The 17,434-nt window shown below is 41.4% G+C and overlaps 1 protein-coding gene across 2 annotated transcripts in view; it reads right to left on the bottom strand.

The window, feature by feature from the left end:
* Positions 1 to 8,059: 8,059 nt before the first annotated feature.
* Positions 8,060 to 17,434, bottom strand: part of INPP1 (inositol polyphosphate-1-phosphatase) — a 55,245-nt gene continuing 45,870 nt past the window's right edge. For both annotated transcript variants that reach the window (XM_082260053.1, XM_082260052.1), the window contains 3 exons: positions 15,398 to 15,598; positions 14,784 to 14,958; positions 8,060 to 8,734 (listed from right to left, as the gene is read on the bottom strand). In XM_082260053.1, coding sequence (XP_082116179.1) covers positions 8,167 to 8,734; positions 14,784 to 14,958; positions 15,398 to 15,598 — 944 coding nt within the window. In that variant the 3' untranslated portion in view covers positions 8,060 to 8,166. The remainder of the gene's footprint in view (positions 8,735 to 14,783; positions 14,959 to 15,397; positions 15,599 to 17,434) is intronic.

Raw genomic sequence — 17,434 nt, 5'->3', positions numbered from 1 at the left:
TATATCTACCTTCTATAATATCCTATCAGGGGAGGCCTCTTCCCAAAAGACGGTTAATATGTTCAAATGGGAGAAAGACCTGAAAATAACTTTCACTTTTAAACAGTGGTATACAGCATTACGTTCTATATACCAATTCTCTAAATGCACTAACCATTGGGAAACTACAGTTAAAATTGTTAATAGATGGTATTATACTCCCTACAGGCTGGCCAAGATGGCACCATCGATATCCTCTTTATGTTGGAGAGAATGTGGCAATACTGGTACCCTATATCACATTCTGTGGGGAGGTACTGCACTCATGAGCTTTTGGCATACTATCTTCCGGTGTATTTCCTCCTGCACAGGAGTACTTTCACCCCCAAATCCAGAATTAGCTATATTGAATATCAACATCGATCTTTACCCTCATAACTATAGACAAATGGTAACCCACATATTGCTAGCAGCCAAGACCCTGATTCTCCGTAAGTGGAGATCTAATGCTGCTCCTAATTTGTCTGAGGTGATTGCGCTCGTGAATGATAACTATCTCTTAGAGAAATCTCTGGCAATTAACTCCCTGACATAAAAGATTCCAAAAGTCCTGGGAATGCTGGCCCTATCTGAAACAAACAGTAAGACTCTCTTGACATAATTGTAACTTCCTTTTGAACCGAGCGAGGGGGAGGGAGCTCCCTCAAACCGGACCTGGTGACATTGTTCCTTAGGGTTTCCTGGACCGGGATGGATGGATCTCTTGCTCCCGTATTACATCCTCACACGGATATTTACATTACTATTATTTACATTATTATTACTATACTACATTGTGCCATCTTCCTACTTTTTTGTCATACCGTTGTATGCCTGTGAAGTTTTGAATACTTCCTGATATTTCTGATAATTCTGATTGTCTGACTATTTTTGTACCATTCAGTTGTTACTCTTATTATATGGCTGTGTACGTGCATTGGAACCTGTTGAATATTCCAAATTTCTGTTTTATTTGTTTCATATATATTCTCTTATGTTAAACTCAATAAAAATGTTTTGAATGAAAAACAATTTACGTACTTGGAAAGCCTGAAGGTGGCGATTGGTTTTCGGGGTCCTGTACGCGGCTAGACTGCAAAGAAGTCTCACACATGGGGTATCCCCATACTCAGGAGAAGCAGCAGAATGTATTTTGGGGTGTCATTTCACATATACCCATGGCATGTGTGAGCAATATATCATTTAGTGACAACTTTGTGTAAAAAAAAAACAAAAAAAATAATAATATTAATAATTTTCCCGGAACTTGTGGCAAAATATAAAATATTCCATGGACACACCACACCATGCCTCTCAGCAAATAGCTCGGAGTGTCTACTTTGCAAAATGGGGTCATTTGGGGGGGTTTTGTGCTATCTTGAAATTTTAGGGCCTCTGAAACTGTGACAGGTAGTGCGGAGGTGAAATGCACAATTTACGCCATTAGAAAACCTGAAAGTGGTGGTTGGTTTTCGGGGTCCCGTACACAGCTAGGCTCCCAAAAAGTCTTGCACATGTGGTATCCCTGTACTCAGGAGAAGCAGCAAAATGTATTCCACATATACCCATGTCATGTGTTAGCTATTTATGTTTTAGTGACAACTTTGTGTTAAAAAAATGTAATTTTCCCAAAACTTGTGGCAAAATATAAAATATTCCATGGACTCACCATGTCTCTCAGCAAATAGCTTGGGGTGTCTACTTTCCAAAATGGGGTTATTTGGGGGGGGGGTTTTGTGCTATCCTGACATTTCAGGGCCTCTGAAACCATGATAGGCAGTGAGAAAGTGCAATGAAAAATTTACGCCCTTTGAAATTCTGATGGTGGTGATTGGTTTTCGGGGTCCCGTACTCAGCTAGGCTCCCAAAAAGTCTCACACATGTGGTATCCCTGTACTCAGGAGAAGCAGCAGAATATATCTTGGGGTGTAATTAAACATATGCCCTTGGCATGCGTGAGCAATATATGATTTCAATGACAACTTTGTGTAAAAAAAAAAAAACATTTTTTTTTTTTGTAATTTTTCAAACACCTGTGACAAAAAAATGAAATTTTCAATGAGCTCAACATGCCTCTCAGGAAATTCCTTAGGATGTCTACTTTCCAAAAAGTCATAATTTGGGGGGGGTTTGTACTGCCCTGCCATTTTAGCACTTCGTGAAATGAGATAGGCAGTCAGAAAGTAAAAGCTGCATAAATTCCAGTATACCACCATAGTTTGTAGACGCTATAACTTTTGCGCAAACCAATAAAAATAAGCTCATTGAGATTTTTTTGTCAAAGACATGTAGCTAAATACATTTTGGCCAAAATATATTACATAAATTGAGTATATTGGATATTTTTTGATAGACAAAGTTGAAAATGTCATTTTTTTCTCAAAATTTCAGATCTTTTTTATTAATATCGCAAAAAATAAAAAGCGCAGAGGTGATCAAATATCACCAAAATAAATTCCGTTTGGGTACAGCATTGCATGACCACGCAATTGAGTTAAATTCGCGCAGTCCCGAGTTGAAAAAAGTGGTCTGGTCATTAAGCAGGAAAATCCTCCGGTCTTAGAGTGGTCAAATCACATTGCTAATTGCATATTGTACTTGTTTATAGCCTAAATACTGCAATTTGCACTTAAAACTGTAATTTTGTAACTTTTGGAAATGCCAGTAAAAACGTGGCTGTGCCAGCAAGTTCTGGGTGTCGTGTCAGTAAATTTTAATCTGGTAAATTAACAAAACTGGTTGCGGGCTGTACCAGCCTTTAAGATAATTTATGCATTTGCAGTGCACTCCTACCCACATCTTCACTTCATCACTACCTGTTTTACCAGCTAGGAAGCCTTCTTATCCTTTAAAAAATAAGTTCACTTTCTGGAAAAAATAATAAATGCACATTTTTTTTTTGCAGGTAGAAAAATGTGCATTTATTATTATTTTTTGTTTGTTTTGAAGCCTGTAAAGTATTGTGCCAGTGATTAGCAGATCGATGGTGCCATGCAGGTCTCCTGCAGATCTGCCAGTGTATCTGCTTCCCCATATATCCGGTACAGGTAAGCAGATACAATCTGACAGGAAGCATGAATGAACTACCATGGAGCTCCACAGTGCCATTGAAGTTCATTAAATACTACAAGCCGACAGCCCCAAAGACTGCAGGATCTTGTAGTTTACAATGCACATAGTCCTATCAATTCTTGACGTGGCTGGGCGGGGGCGAAGCCCCGCTCGGTCACATTTTTTTTTTAAATTTGACAGCTAGCAGGGAGGGAGAGGAACCCGCTATCGGTCACAGCGGGGATTGGGGAGGTGTGGGAGCCAGTCCTTTCGTAACATGTTACACCCTGAATATAGTTGTTACACCCTGAATATAGTTGTAACATGTATAATGTTAGGAAAGGTGAACTTATTCTTTAAACAGAATGAGTTTAGTCTACTTAAAAAAAAAAACTTAAAATGGACCCGAAACTTCTACATACAGTATACTTTATATAGGAATAACATTTTGTATGTGACAAAAGTCAATAAAATGGCCATAGCTACACAGATTTTCCTGCATTAAAAAAGTGACAGAATCTCTTTAATAAGAAAAACAGGAATAAACGGCAATTCACTGCATAAGTCAAAATTGTTTTTGATAAACTAGAACAAATTTCTTCTGTCTTGTAGCATTTGCTCTTACTTTAATGCTTCTTCACCATATTGCACAGAATTCATAATGTCCATATGAACCTACAGTGGAAGTTACATAGTGACTTTACTGTGATTAATTTTACATATGCATCCATTCTTTGCACTCTTTAAGGGCCATTTCACACCATAAATTGCAGAGGAACACTGCGTTCCTGGGCAATTCATATACGATCCAGGTGTAGTGCGATTTCAGATCATTCATTCAAAATGGCTAAGATCGTGCCAGACTGCAGCAAAAGTAGTACATGCACCACTTTACAAAACTCAGAGCAACCAGATCGCATGGTACAGAAGACCTAAGTTTGCGCCCTGCATTTGCGGTGCTGTCAGCATTGCACCGACACCTGCAACAGATTGCAAGTGCAGTGCATTCGTAACGCGGTGCAGGAAAGCGCACAAAGAATGCAGGTTTCCTGCACCATGTTCTGATGTGAACTGGCCCAAAACACCACAAAAAGCTAAAGGGGACATCCGAAAAAAAATAAATAAATTGCACAATCCAGTATAGTCTTTAATTGTGTAGCACTCACTACTTAAAAGCGGAGTTCCGGCCACATGCACTTTTTTGAGCTAAAAATACCCCCCTAACCTAACACTAACCCCACATTATAGTACATTACATTTACTGAAAAAAGATAAATACTTACCTTTAAAATTGATTGCAGAGCGTGGCCATCTGAAGCTGTGGTGTCCCCCGCTGTGTTCCTCTTCCTGGTTCTGGGCTACCCAGAATGCCGATCGCAATCTCGCGCATGCGATGTAGATTGCGATCGGCACTCAGAGTAGCTGCCGGCCGTTCCCATTCCATTGCATCTTGGGATTGAAGACGCTCATCTCCCAGGACGCAATGCAAAGGAGGAAGTGATGTCGGAGGCTGTGGCCGCACAAGGAGGAAGAGGAAGGAAGGTAAGTTTATTTTCATTAAAAACAAGGTAAGTGAAACAAAAAAAAAATATTAATTATCCAATTCTTTACAGGTTTTTGTACTCTAACTGATGCTGCAAAGTTTATTTTTAGGCTGGAACTCCGCTTTAAACAGGTTTGAAAAAGTTACAATCAGCAAAGAAATATTTGGGGAGATTTACCAAAACTGGAGAGTGCAAGATCAGGTGCAGCTGTGCATGGTAGCCAATCTGCTTCTAACTTCAGCTTTTTCAATTAATCTTTGACAAAAAAACCTGAAAGATGATTGGTTTCTATGAAGAGCTGCACCAGATTTTGCACTCTCCAGCTTTAGGCTGTGTTCACACTATTTTGAATTGGATGCGGTGAAACCGCATCCAATTCGCATTACAGGAGAGTGTGACCGGCTCTCAATGGAGCCGGTTCACACATCTGCAGGGTGTCCACAGAGCGCACTGCAGAAGAGTCCTGTGCGTCTTTGGCTATGATTCAGGTCTAAATTCAGCCAAACATTCGGACTGAAATCGGACCTGAAACGGTGAACGGAGATTCACCAGACTCCCTTCTGCGAGCCGCGCAACATACAGTGTGAACCCAGCCTAAGTAAAGCCTAGTACACACGTTCAGATTATCGGATGAATATTCATCTATTTTTTGTTGCATGCTGGTCTCAAGACAACTTCAGAAGTGATGTAATGTGTTTAATTGTTTTGTATGTATTCTGTCATTTCAAAGCATGTGTAGTCTTGCTCTTATTTTTTTTTTGGGCGAAAACTGTACTAATTAAAACGAAAATCGGATGTTTTGTTCACTTTGATAAACATTTTAAAGCCTTCAGTTTTTGTCTACCGAAAAGTCGGAATCGGCTGTCGAAAGCACTATATTAACAATCAAAAAATCGTTAGATCGTTCATCGTACGAAATTTTACTTCCAATTTTCTTATCGTCTGTACAGGCCTTAAAGGAGTTGTAAAATGCACACACATTCTATGCATTATGATAAAAAGCCTTCGGTGTGCAGCAGCCCCCCTAATATATACCTGAGCCCATCTCTATCCAGCGATGTGCAAGAATCCCTCGGCGCCTGGGACGCTCCCTCTTGATTGGCTAAGACACAGCAGTGGCGCAATTGGCTCCCGGGGCTGTCAATCAAAGTCAGTTAGCCAATCAGGAGAGAGAGGGGGGCGGGACCGAACAGCAGATCCATGTCTGAATGGATACACGGAGCTGAAGCTTGGCTCGGGTGCCCCCATAGCAAGCTATAGCAAGGGGGGGGGGGCAGGAGCAGCAAAGAGGAGCTCGAGAAGAGGAGGATCTGGGCTGCCCTGTGCAAAACCAAGAACATTTTAGTTCATGTGGGGTGATCCCTTGAGTGCCACATCCCAAACTTGAACTACAAAAGCAACGAAGTTCTCCTTGGGTGGGACTTTTTAGGCACTATTATATCAAAAGGCACACAAATGGTAAATTTTGAAACTTTATTAAAGTACTCTTTAATAAAGTTTCAAAATTTACCATTTGTGTGCCTTTTGATATAATAGTGCCTAAAATGTCCCACCCAAGGGGAACTTCATTGCTTTTGTTGTGCAAAACCAATTGCACAGAGGAGGTAACTATAACATTTGTTTGTTATTTAAAAAAAATAAAAATCCAGGAGACTTTACAATCACTTTAAATCAGCCCCATAATGTCAGTGTCTCAACACTCCACTGCCACTTTTGTGAGATAGCTTGGTCTTTTAAAGTCAGTTGAAAAATAACAGACCTACTTGTCAGATCACAAGAAAATAAGAGAAAAAAATAAAAACTTTAAGGCTGGGTTCACACTTATGCAAATTAGATGCAGGTTTCCCCACATCCAATTTGCATAACAGGAGAGTGTGCCCGGCTCTCAATGGAGCTTGTTCCCACATCTCCGTGGCGGCTGTGTAATGGATTGCGCAGGGGTCCTGTGCATCTTCAGCTCCGTTTCAGGTCCAAATTCAGGGTAAAATTCGGGCTGGATTTGTCCCTGATACGGAGAAGAGACACACCGGACCCCCTGCTGTCAGCTGCATCAGTATTAGGTGTGGACCCAGCCTTATAAAATGCAGTCATTACATCTAAGAATTGGTAAGCTGCAATATGACATTTTTCATCTGAGGTTCCATCCTGCCTTAAAATTATGTTTTATTTAGCAAAGCATCACTAAAATCACTAAGCTAATTAAACATTGCCTATGCTGAAAGTTCTCTACTATAGTAAATCAACACCACAGTGTGCAGATCCTACAAATGCAAAAATGGAAAAATAAGTTCTTTTTAGAGTCAGGTGATATAAAAATATTTATTGCATATATATCCAACTACAACTTAATTCTCTTCTACCATGGAGGTTTCAGAACATTAAATAAAGCACAGAGAAAAAACCCCCAAAAAACTTGAAAGATGGAAACCACAAACCGTCATATATCCAGAGAAGTTTATATACGATAAAATACATATGGTGTAGAGAAAATAAAAATGTTGCTATCACATATTATTTGTATAGAAATAGCTGTATTTATGAAGTAGGGCAATACTTGAGACAAGGAAAAACAGTAACAGCAGGCTTTCTTCTTTCAACAGGGTTTTCCCATTTATTAGGGATGCCTTTCCTCTCTCTAAGAGCAGAATACATTTAAACAGAAATTTGCAAGGTGCACTGAGCAGAGAAAAAGCAAACACGCTGCCTTAACCCACAGACATATGACTAATGTTAACTCCAGCTCTGCCTGTAGCTTATAGTCGCTGGACCCAAAACTAAAAAAAAAAAAAAAAAAGGGTTGAGATGATATTGGGGAGGATGAGTTATTCAGCTAAGCTTCCCTTGTGGCCTTTAATTTGCTCTAGTATTTGAAGTGGAAATATATTCCAGCATTCACATGGATAGATAAAAAGAAACCAAAGTTTTGAAATATATTTCCTGGAAAAAACCTTGAAATTTAAACATAAAAGTAATAACTTCAGTCCTTCCACTATTCCCTATGTAACATATTCCTATAATGAGATTTAGGTATGGGTCCACTTTAATATGTAACTCCAACTGATATACTTTGTAGGTTTTGGATACAGTGGGTTAACGTAAAAAGCAGGTCAGGCCATTGTCCTTGTTAGGAACTTTTGCCCTCACTTTTTGTCTTGGTTGTTGCTTTAACAGAGACCGGTACTAAAGCGGAAAATCAATCGCCCCCCCAGTTCCCTGGGCCTATTGGTCTAAATGCTTCAACGCATTACGGATTTTTACGCATCTGTGTGGATTGTCCCACAGACAACAATGCACCAGTGTTAGATCTGTAGGGAAAAAAAACATACATGGCTTCAAATGAGCTAAATCAGGTGCTGAAAGTGCTTAAAAATCTTGCTAACGTTAGAAGTTAAATGGAGTTTCTGTCCATGAGCAAAATAGTCCTCTGTGTTAAGGTCAGTTATATTTTATTACATATAATAATAAAAACAATATTATAGCAGTACAATGAATGAATATACTTTGTAATATATAGTAAAATATAGCCTAAAATATAATATAGAGAAAAGTCATATTATTGATGCAATTCATTTTGGAATTGCAAATGCTGTACAAAGAGGTCTAAAAAGCGTTCCAGGTGTTCTTCTGATCTGTAAGCCACAAGTCCTCCTTTATTAGCCCACTTGTCTGCTCCTGTCGCTTGTTGTATTTCTGAATTGTACAAGAGATCTGGCCTGTCAAGTAGTTTTTTCTTCTGCTTTACAATCTTTAAACACTCCGAAAGATCCAACATTCCTCCTCCCATTGATTTCAGGATAGCATGGGGAGCACAGCTGTCCCACTTAAAGGTTGTGTCCTCAGAAAACACATAAAAATCTACAAGGCCTTGAATCACGCAAAGACTTTTGTAGCCTGCTCCAGCAGCAAAATGCAGATTTTCTCCACACACAGCAGTGAGAGACCCAAGAATGTTTCCACTTTCTGCTGAGCTTGTTACCACACCATATGAATTCTTACATACACCATGATCTGACACGCCACATTCTAATTTTTTGGTAGTTTCTCCATTGATGGCAGAACATTGTACAGAGCAGATGTTGGTATTCTTGTAGGACAAACCCCAATACCATTGGCTTTTCCACCTAGAAACAGAGATAAAAACAATGTCCAATTATCATGCCAATGGGAGGTATAGTAGGAATCATTAAATCATGGAATTATTCAATGGTATGACTATGACCACATTTTAGTGTCTTTGTAGCAAACTTTAAATATAGCATTAGCTTTCCTTTCGGAGTTGGAGGATTAATTGTTTTCTGACTGCATAAGTCTGTACAGTCGGAACGTGGAGGAAAAGAGTTCTGCCACCTCCAGCATTGACCCTGTGTTTGCCGTTCACTATTGTCAATTGTAAACACAAAAGCCCAGCAGCTCCACAGAACCCTCACTACCCAATCTCTCCCCTCCATCTTCCCCCCAGCACTCTGCAGCACTCTAGCTCTAGTGCTAGCTGTAGAAAAACTCAGAGGTGAATGTCGGCTTCTGCTGACATGTGCGGGTGGGAAGGGAGCTCACTGCCCAGCTTCAGAGATCACACTAGGAGGGATGCAACCTCCAGTAGCTGATTCTGAAGTATGCGTATGGGGAGGTGAGCTGGGGGGTTAGTATGGGATGTCAGGAAGGTGTTAAGGTATCAGGGGTGCAAATTGTTAATTTAGCAGTATGCCAATGAAGTAAGGTTACAGGGAGGCAAAGTGTTAAAGTGGCAGTGAAGCACAGAGGGGGGATGAGTGTGCAGAAGTGTGGTAGGCTCTAGTGCTGTGTGTCTGCAGCTGGCATCATTTGCTGCCTCTTCTCATTACACTGCCCAGTGGCTGCTGAAGTGATGGAGCATTGAATATGGGCTTGTTCACACAATGTACCTTCATACTATCTGTACTGCTCTCTCTGCACACACTACCTGCTGTAATACAGTTTGCATTCCTCTCCGTCATAACCCTGCAACACACTTCAGAACCCTGAACTCTGTACAGAGAGCACTCCTGAACCTTGCACTCTTTACATAGTGCTCTCCTGAACCCTGCACCCTGTACGTAGCGCACTACTGACCTATGTACTCTGTACATAGCACAATTCTACACCCTGCACTCTGTATGTAGTGCACCCCTGAACACTGAATTCTGTATATAGCACACTTCTGAACTCTGTACGTAATGCTCTTCTGAACTCTGCATGTAGCACATTCCTGAACTCTGTATTTTGTATGTAGCACACTCCTGAACCCTGCACTCTTTACCCAGTGCACTCCTAAACTCTGCACTCTGTACGTAGCACACTCTTGAACTCTATATGTAGCACACACCTGAACCTTGCACGCTGTACGTAATGCTCTCCTGAAGTCTGCACTCTGTATGTGGCACACTCTTGAACACTGTAGCCCACTTCAGAAGCCTGCACTCTGTACTTAATGCACTCCTGTACTCTGTACATAGTGGGTTCCCAAACTCTGCACTCTGTGTGCAACACATTCCTAGGCTGTGCACTCTATGTCTAATGCACTCCGGAACTCAGCACTTTGTACATAGCACATCCTGAACTCTGCTCTCTGTATGTAATGAACTCCTGAACTCTGCACTCTGTACATAATGCACTCTTTGCATATTGCGCTCCTGAATGCTATACATAGCAATATGTATATGCGCTATGTAATGAACTCCTGAACTCTTTACTCTGTATGTAATGCTCTTCTGAACTCTGCACTCTATACATAAAGCACTTTCAAGCTCTACACTCTGTATGTAATGCTCTTTTGAACTCTGCACTATGCATGTAGCGCACTCATAAACCGTGCATGCTGTATGTAGCACACTCCTAAACCCTGCATGCCGTATGTAGCACACTCCAGAAGCCTGAACTCTGCACTCTGTACATAATGCACTCCTATACTCAGTAAATTGTGGATTTCCAAACTGCACTCTGTGTGTAACACACTCCTAGGCTCTGCACTCATATGTAATGCACTCTGGAACTCAGCACTTTGTACATAGCACACTTCTGAACTCTGCACTCTGTATGTAATGAACTCCTGAACTCTGCACTCTGTACAGAATGCACTCCTGAACTTTGCGCTCTTTGTATATTGCGCTTCTAAACGCTATAACTCTGCACATAGCACATTGCTAAACTCTCTACTCTGTGCATAACATATCCCTGAACTCAGCACTCTGTATGTAACACTCCTGAGCTCAGCATCTCTTTTGACGCGGTGCACTCTCCCCCTGTGAAGGAGGCGAGGGTTAATTTCCTGCATCTATCCCCTGAGAAAAAAAAAAAACACTGAATCTACCTATAAATGCTAAAGGGGTTTTTATTCCTGCTATAGGTGGACCTACCATTTAAGGACCCATTCACTCTGGAGCATTGCCTTAGTACACAAGTGTCTGTGTGGTGCATTACAATGTACATGTGTTGCAGTGCGCCATGTTAGTGTGTTGGGTGCCATTACAAATGAACTGGTATATATGTTATAACAACACACTAGTATGAACAGACCTCAAGTCTAACGGAAACAAAGATTCAGTAATCGGGATGATTATTATTATCCACTTCAGCTCCGCAAGATTTTATCCCCTTCATGACCAGGCCATTATTTGCTATTCAGCACTTCGTTATTTTAACTGGTGATTGCATACAGCATTGCATGACTGCGCAAACAAAATTTAGATTTCATTTTTTTCCCACAAATAGGGCTTTCTTTTGGTGGTATTTGCTCACCATTGGGTTTTCAAATTTTTTGCACTATAAACAAAAAAAGAGCATACCTTTAAAAGAAAAAAAAAAAAAAAAATATTTTCAACTCGGTTTTAAAACATATCCAATAAAATGTAAAAAAAAAAAAAAAAAAAAAAAATCAAAATTTCTTCATAAATGTAGACCAACATGTATTCTTCTACATGTCTTTGGTAAAAAAAAAAAAAAAAAAAAGATCCCATTAAGATATCTTTTTATGTGATAACACTGAAGAAAGGACACTTTGCTACAATATAAATTAGTGAGTGCACAGCTTGTATAACAGTGTACATTTACTGTCCCCTCAAAATAACTCAACACAACCATTAATGTCTAAACCGCTGGCAACAAAAGTGAGTACACCCCTAAGTGAAAGTGTCCAAATTGGGCCCAATTAGCCATTTTCCCTCCCCGGTGTCATGTGACTCTTTAGCATTACAAGGCCTCAGGTGTAAATGAGGAACAAGTGTTGTAAATTTGGTGTTATTGCTCTCACTCTCTCATACTGGTCACTGGAAGCTCAACATGGCACCTCATGGCAAAGAACTCTCTGAGGATCTGAAAAAAAGAATTGTTGCTCTACATAAAGATGGCATAGGCTATAAGAAGATTGTCAAGACCATAAAATGAAGCTGCAGCACGGTGGCCAAGACCATACAGCAGTTTACCAGGACAGGATCTACTCAGAACAGGCCTTGCCATGGTTGACCAAAGAAGTTGAATGCACGTGCTCAGCGTCATATCCAAAGGTTGTCTTTGGGAAATAGACATATGAGTGCTGCCAGCATTACTGCAGAAGTTGAAGGGGTGGGGGATCAGCCTGTTAATGCTCAGACCATACGCCGCACACTGCATCAAATTGGTCTGTATGGCTGTCGTCTCAGAAGGAAGCCTCTTCTAAAGATGATGTACAAGAAAGCCCACAAACAGTTTGCTGAGGACAAGCAGACTAAGGACATGGATTACTGGAACCATGTTCTGTAGTCTAATGAGACCAATATAAACTTATTTAGTTCATATGGTGTCAAGTGTGTGTGGCGGCAACCAGGTGAGGAGTACAAAGACAAGTGTGTCTTGCCTACAGTCAAGCATGGTGGTGGGAGTGTCATGGGCTGGATGAGTGCTGCTGGCGGCGGGGAGCTACAGTTCATTGAGGAAACCATGAATGCCAACATGTACTATGACATATTGAAGCAGAGCATGATCCCCTCGAGACTGGGCCGCAGGGCAGTATTTCAACATGATAATGACCCCAAACACACCTCCAAGACAACCACTGCCTTGCTAAAGAAGCTGGGGGTAAAGGTGATGGACTGGCCAAGCATGTCTCCAGACCAAAACCCTATTGAGCATTTGTGGGGCATCCTCATATGGAAGGTGAAGGAGTTCAAGGTCTCCAACATCCACCAGCTCCGTGATGTCGTCATGGGAGGAGTGGAAGAGGACTCCAGTGGCAACCTGTGAAGCTCTGGTGAACTCCATGTCCAGGAGGGTTAAGGCAGTGCTGGAAAATAATGGTGGCCACACAAAATATTGACACTTTAGGCCCAATTTCACCATTATTTGCTAGAGGTGTACTCACTTCTGTTGCCAGCGGTTTAGACATTAATGGCTGTGTGTTGACTTATTTTGAGGGTACAGCAAATTTACACTGTTATACAAGCTGTACACTCACTACTTTACATTGTAGCAAAGTGTCATTTCTTCAGTGTTGTCACATGAAAATATATAATAAAATATTTACAAAAATGTGAGGGGTTTACTCACTTGTGAGATACTGTATATTTGGGTACAGTGTCGCACGACCGCACAATTGTCAGTTAAAAAAAAGGCCTGGTCATGAAGAGGGTAAAGCTCTTGGAGGTCAAGTGGTTAAAGCAGCCATGACGCTAAAGAAGACAATTAAATCCAATACCCCTGTAAAAAAATAAAGACTCTCCTAAAGTGCTACTGCATCATGTAATCATGCGGTGCAGGGATCTCCAAACTACGGACCTCCAGCTGTTGTGGAACTACACGTCTCATGAGGCATTATAAAACTCTGACATTCGCAGACATGACTTGGCATGATGGGAATAGTAGTTCCTGAACAACTGGAGGGCCATAGTTTGGAGACTCCTGATGTAGTGAAGGGTGGGAGGAACCACAACATGTGACCAGGTATCCAACACAGCTGGAGGTGCCAGATACCAGTGGGACTGAGCTCTTCAAGAGAGAGAAGATTTGATTACCACACAATTGATAAGTAGTAGGCTGGATTCACACTATGAACTGCATTTGAAGCACACATGGCAACCCACCCGTGTAAGTGTAAAGGGGTTCATATAGGGCACCTTTCTATTTTACACTAAACTGCATGAAATAGATGCAAAACAGGCCCATAGGAAATAATAGGGTCTCTACTTTCAAGGGTCTCTACTTATTCAATTTTTGCTGCAAAAAAAAAAAAAAAACAACGAGAAATGGTCTAGACATTCTATTTTATGGGGTGTTTTATTAATTGTTTACTCTAGCAATAGGTTGCTTTAGTAAGCTTTTCAAAGTCTTACAGATTTCTGTTGCTGCAGCCACCGTGGAACAATTCATCCTAAAGGTTTACAGCAAAAGACTGAAGACCTTTAGGTCTTCTGTCTCAGAAGCTCAACCCCCCTTCCCAGAGCAACAGCTCAGGGTTTACATTAGAAATTAAAAGGTTGGAAAGCTGTGAAGTCACTGCTGGGAAGAGGATACAGGGTGAACTGAACTGCCGAGAAAACAACTTCATTGCTTCTAGTGTGAACTTTGAGGGTGAATTGCTCCCCAGGGTTTGCAGCTGCAGAGGTCGATTTGAGCTTGTTTTAATGTATTTAATATTTGTTAAGAATTTGTAACCTTTTTGAATGTCCACAGCCTGGCCAAAGGCTTACTTTAAGATAAAATAGATCAAATTAGTAAATCTGTGGAACTCCCACGTCTAAGAGCCGGTTCACACTGAGGCGACACGACTCCTTACTACTTCGGGGGCGACTTGTGCATTACCATGCACCACGACTTCGTAGCGACTTGCAGGGACTTCAAATAATGGAAGTCTATGCAAGTCGCTCCGAGGTCGCCCCGAAGTAGTACAGGACCCTTTTTCTAAGTCGGAGCAACTTGTGTCGCTCCTATTAGAACGGGTCCTGTAGCGGTCAATGGACTGCGAGGGAGCGCGACTTGTCAGGCTGACAAGTCGCCTCACAAGTCGCGCTAGTGTGGACCGGCTCTAAACATTATGCTATCATTAGGCAGTACTTGATCAATCAACCAGAAAGCAGTTTGTACAAAGTTAACAATACTGTAAACAGATTTTCTTTTTTTCCCTAATAAATCTAAATGATTAGAAAAATAAAAATGGCTCATTGAAAATAAATACTGCATTCTCACCTGTTTGTTTCAGGATCTTTATTTGCAAATGGTTGATTAACAACACCCATAATCGGAAGTCCTGTATCAATAAGATATACTCCTATTAGAACAGTAACACACTGGAGACCCTTAGGGTATATCCCTTTACTTGGCATAACATCTGCTGACCCTCTTATATACTGGTAGGTTGAGTCTGTGATTGGAAAGGAATACAGAAAAAAAATAAAATTAATAAAAAAGAAGACAAAAAACAAATATGCTTATAATATCATATCAATTTCACATCCATTTTTTTATATAATATATGTCCCATACACACAATTCAAGGTACCGGAAACTGTACAGTCACAAAGATGTAGGATTACAGGAAACTTGTTTAGGATCTAGCCTTGGGTAGCACATAACTGAAATCTGGTCCTAAACACAATAGAGACAAAGTGCAAGACAAATCCTTTTTTTTTCCCCTGTGCATGATTAATAATGGATAATGAAAATGCTTCACTCTGTTCACTAAGCTTCTTAAACATTTAATTTGATGCGTAAACATTATTTTCTACATTAGTGAATCAAATCCTATATAAAAACAGGCTAACACCACAATAAAGATATTAAAATCTATATTGATTACTCACCTATGGGATCCACCCACACAGCAAGGTCTGTCAGTGGAATGTGTACATTAATAGCATCTAAAGTCTTATCGGTTACAACAAGATCCTGATGAACAGCCTGGGCCAATTTCTTGGCTGCAGGCTCATTATTGTCCAGCACTTTCTGCAAGAGTCTGGCAGTTTCTTCCTCTGTTGGACAAACTTTTACTATAATTTTCTCTCCTGTAAATAGGCAGAATGTTCATATAATTATTTATACAAATGACAGCATTAATGTAAATCAGTATTTCTTCCCATTCTGGGTGTTAAATGTAAAATGTTTTAAGTCTTCTAAAAATTTAAATAAAAACCTTTTGGTCATCAGCTTACCCCTTTTGACACTGTTGCAACCATAGTTCACTTTATTATTAGGTAGGTTAGTATTTCTCAACCTTTTTTCACAGACACGGTGCTCTGCTCCTAATTTGACAACCGTGTGAGTGCATTTTCCTGAACTCACACTCTCAGTGTCTGCGTTCAGGGACGTCCACCTGTACCTGCACCCACATCCCACGTAGATGTCACAGTGGCTGTGTCCATGCAGATTCTGCATCACAACTGACATGAATGAAGTATGAAGTGGTAGGGCTGTCAGCCAGCAGTCTGTAGTGGCAGGGAGGTCAGTAAGCAGTACATAATGACAGGGCAGTCATTGAGCAGTAGGCTGAGCAGGGTGGTCAGTGAGCAGTATGTATTGGCAGGGCAGTTAGTGAGCAGTTTGTAGCGGCAGGGTGGTCAATGAGCAGTACGTAGCAGCAGGGCAGCCATTGAGCAGTATGTAGCAGCAGGGCAGCCATTGAGCAGTACGTAGCAGCAGGGCAGCCATTGAGCAGTACGTAGCAGCAGGGCAGCCATTGAGCAGTACGTAGCAGCAGGGCAGCCATTGAGCAGTACGTAGCAGCAGGGCAGCCATTGAGCAGTACGTAGCAGCAGGGCAGCCATTGAGCAGTATGTAGCAGCAGGGCAGCCATTGAGCAGTATGTAGCAGCAGGGCAGCCATTTAGCAGTATGTTGCAGCAGGACAGCCATTGAGCAGATTGTAGCAGCAGGGCAGCCATTGAGCAGATTGTAGCAGCAGGGCAGGCAGTAAAAAGTATATAGTGGCAGTCAGCTGTTTAGAGTGGCAGGACAGTCAGTGAGCTGTATGTTGCAGCAGGACAGTATGTAGTGGCTGGGGAGTCAGTGAGCAGTATTTTGCAGCAGGACAGTATGTAGTGGCTGGGAAGTCAGCATTATGTAGTGGCAGAGCAGTCAGTTAGCTGGCAGACAGAATTCCTGCTGGGGTTGCTCCCTATTAGCCCTTTACTCCAGGGCTAGAGATGGAAGACTTCAATTTTTGCTCTTTTCCCCATTTGCAACTACTGGATCCTGTGTGAAGAGGGAAGTAGGTGGCCACACCCCTGGCCCCACCCACCACCTCTGACTGGCTAACCAAGAAAAAGCTGCTTAGCACCAAGGAAGTCTTGCCCCATGATACTTTGCAGGGGCACACAGGAGAAGGAGAAAGCAAGCCTTCTGAACTCCAGGGAGAGAACTACAGGCAACTCCCTCGCACCTCAGCTTGTACCTCGTTATTGGCAACCATGGAGGCCAGCGAGGGGAACTGAAAGACACTGCACAGGCACCGCAACGTGCTCCTCAGCAACCAATGATGTCATTGGCTCAGAAGATGCAGGCGGCAGCACTGCACAGGGACAGGGCTTGTATTAGGCAGGATTGGATCAAGCTACTTGATCCACCTGCCTTTGTTTGCACAGTTTTTATTGGTTTGATTTTGTTTGTGCACAAAGTTTATTAAAAGATTTGATCTATTTTTCACTTTTACTTTTTAGAAACCATTTTAGAAAAAATGTTCAATACATTGTGCACCTATGACGCGGACATCTCAGAGCATTATGGGTTCTATCAACAAACTCTCCTAATTAAACTTGATATGATCTTGTATGGACATCAAGGGTAGAAGTGGGTGAGTTATTCTTCTTGACTAAGGCTAAGTTCACACTAGCTGCAGGTGCGGCT

This window comes from Pelophylax lessonae (assembly GCF_965119305.1).
Source record: "Pelophylax lessonae genome assembly, chromosome: 6".
Lineage (NCBI taxonomy): Eukaryota > Metazoa > Chordata > Amphibia > Anura > Ranidae > Pelophylax > Pelophylax lessonae.
This window is presented reverse-complemented; position numbering and strand designations above follow the sequence as displayed.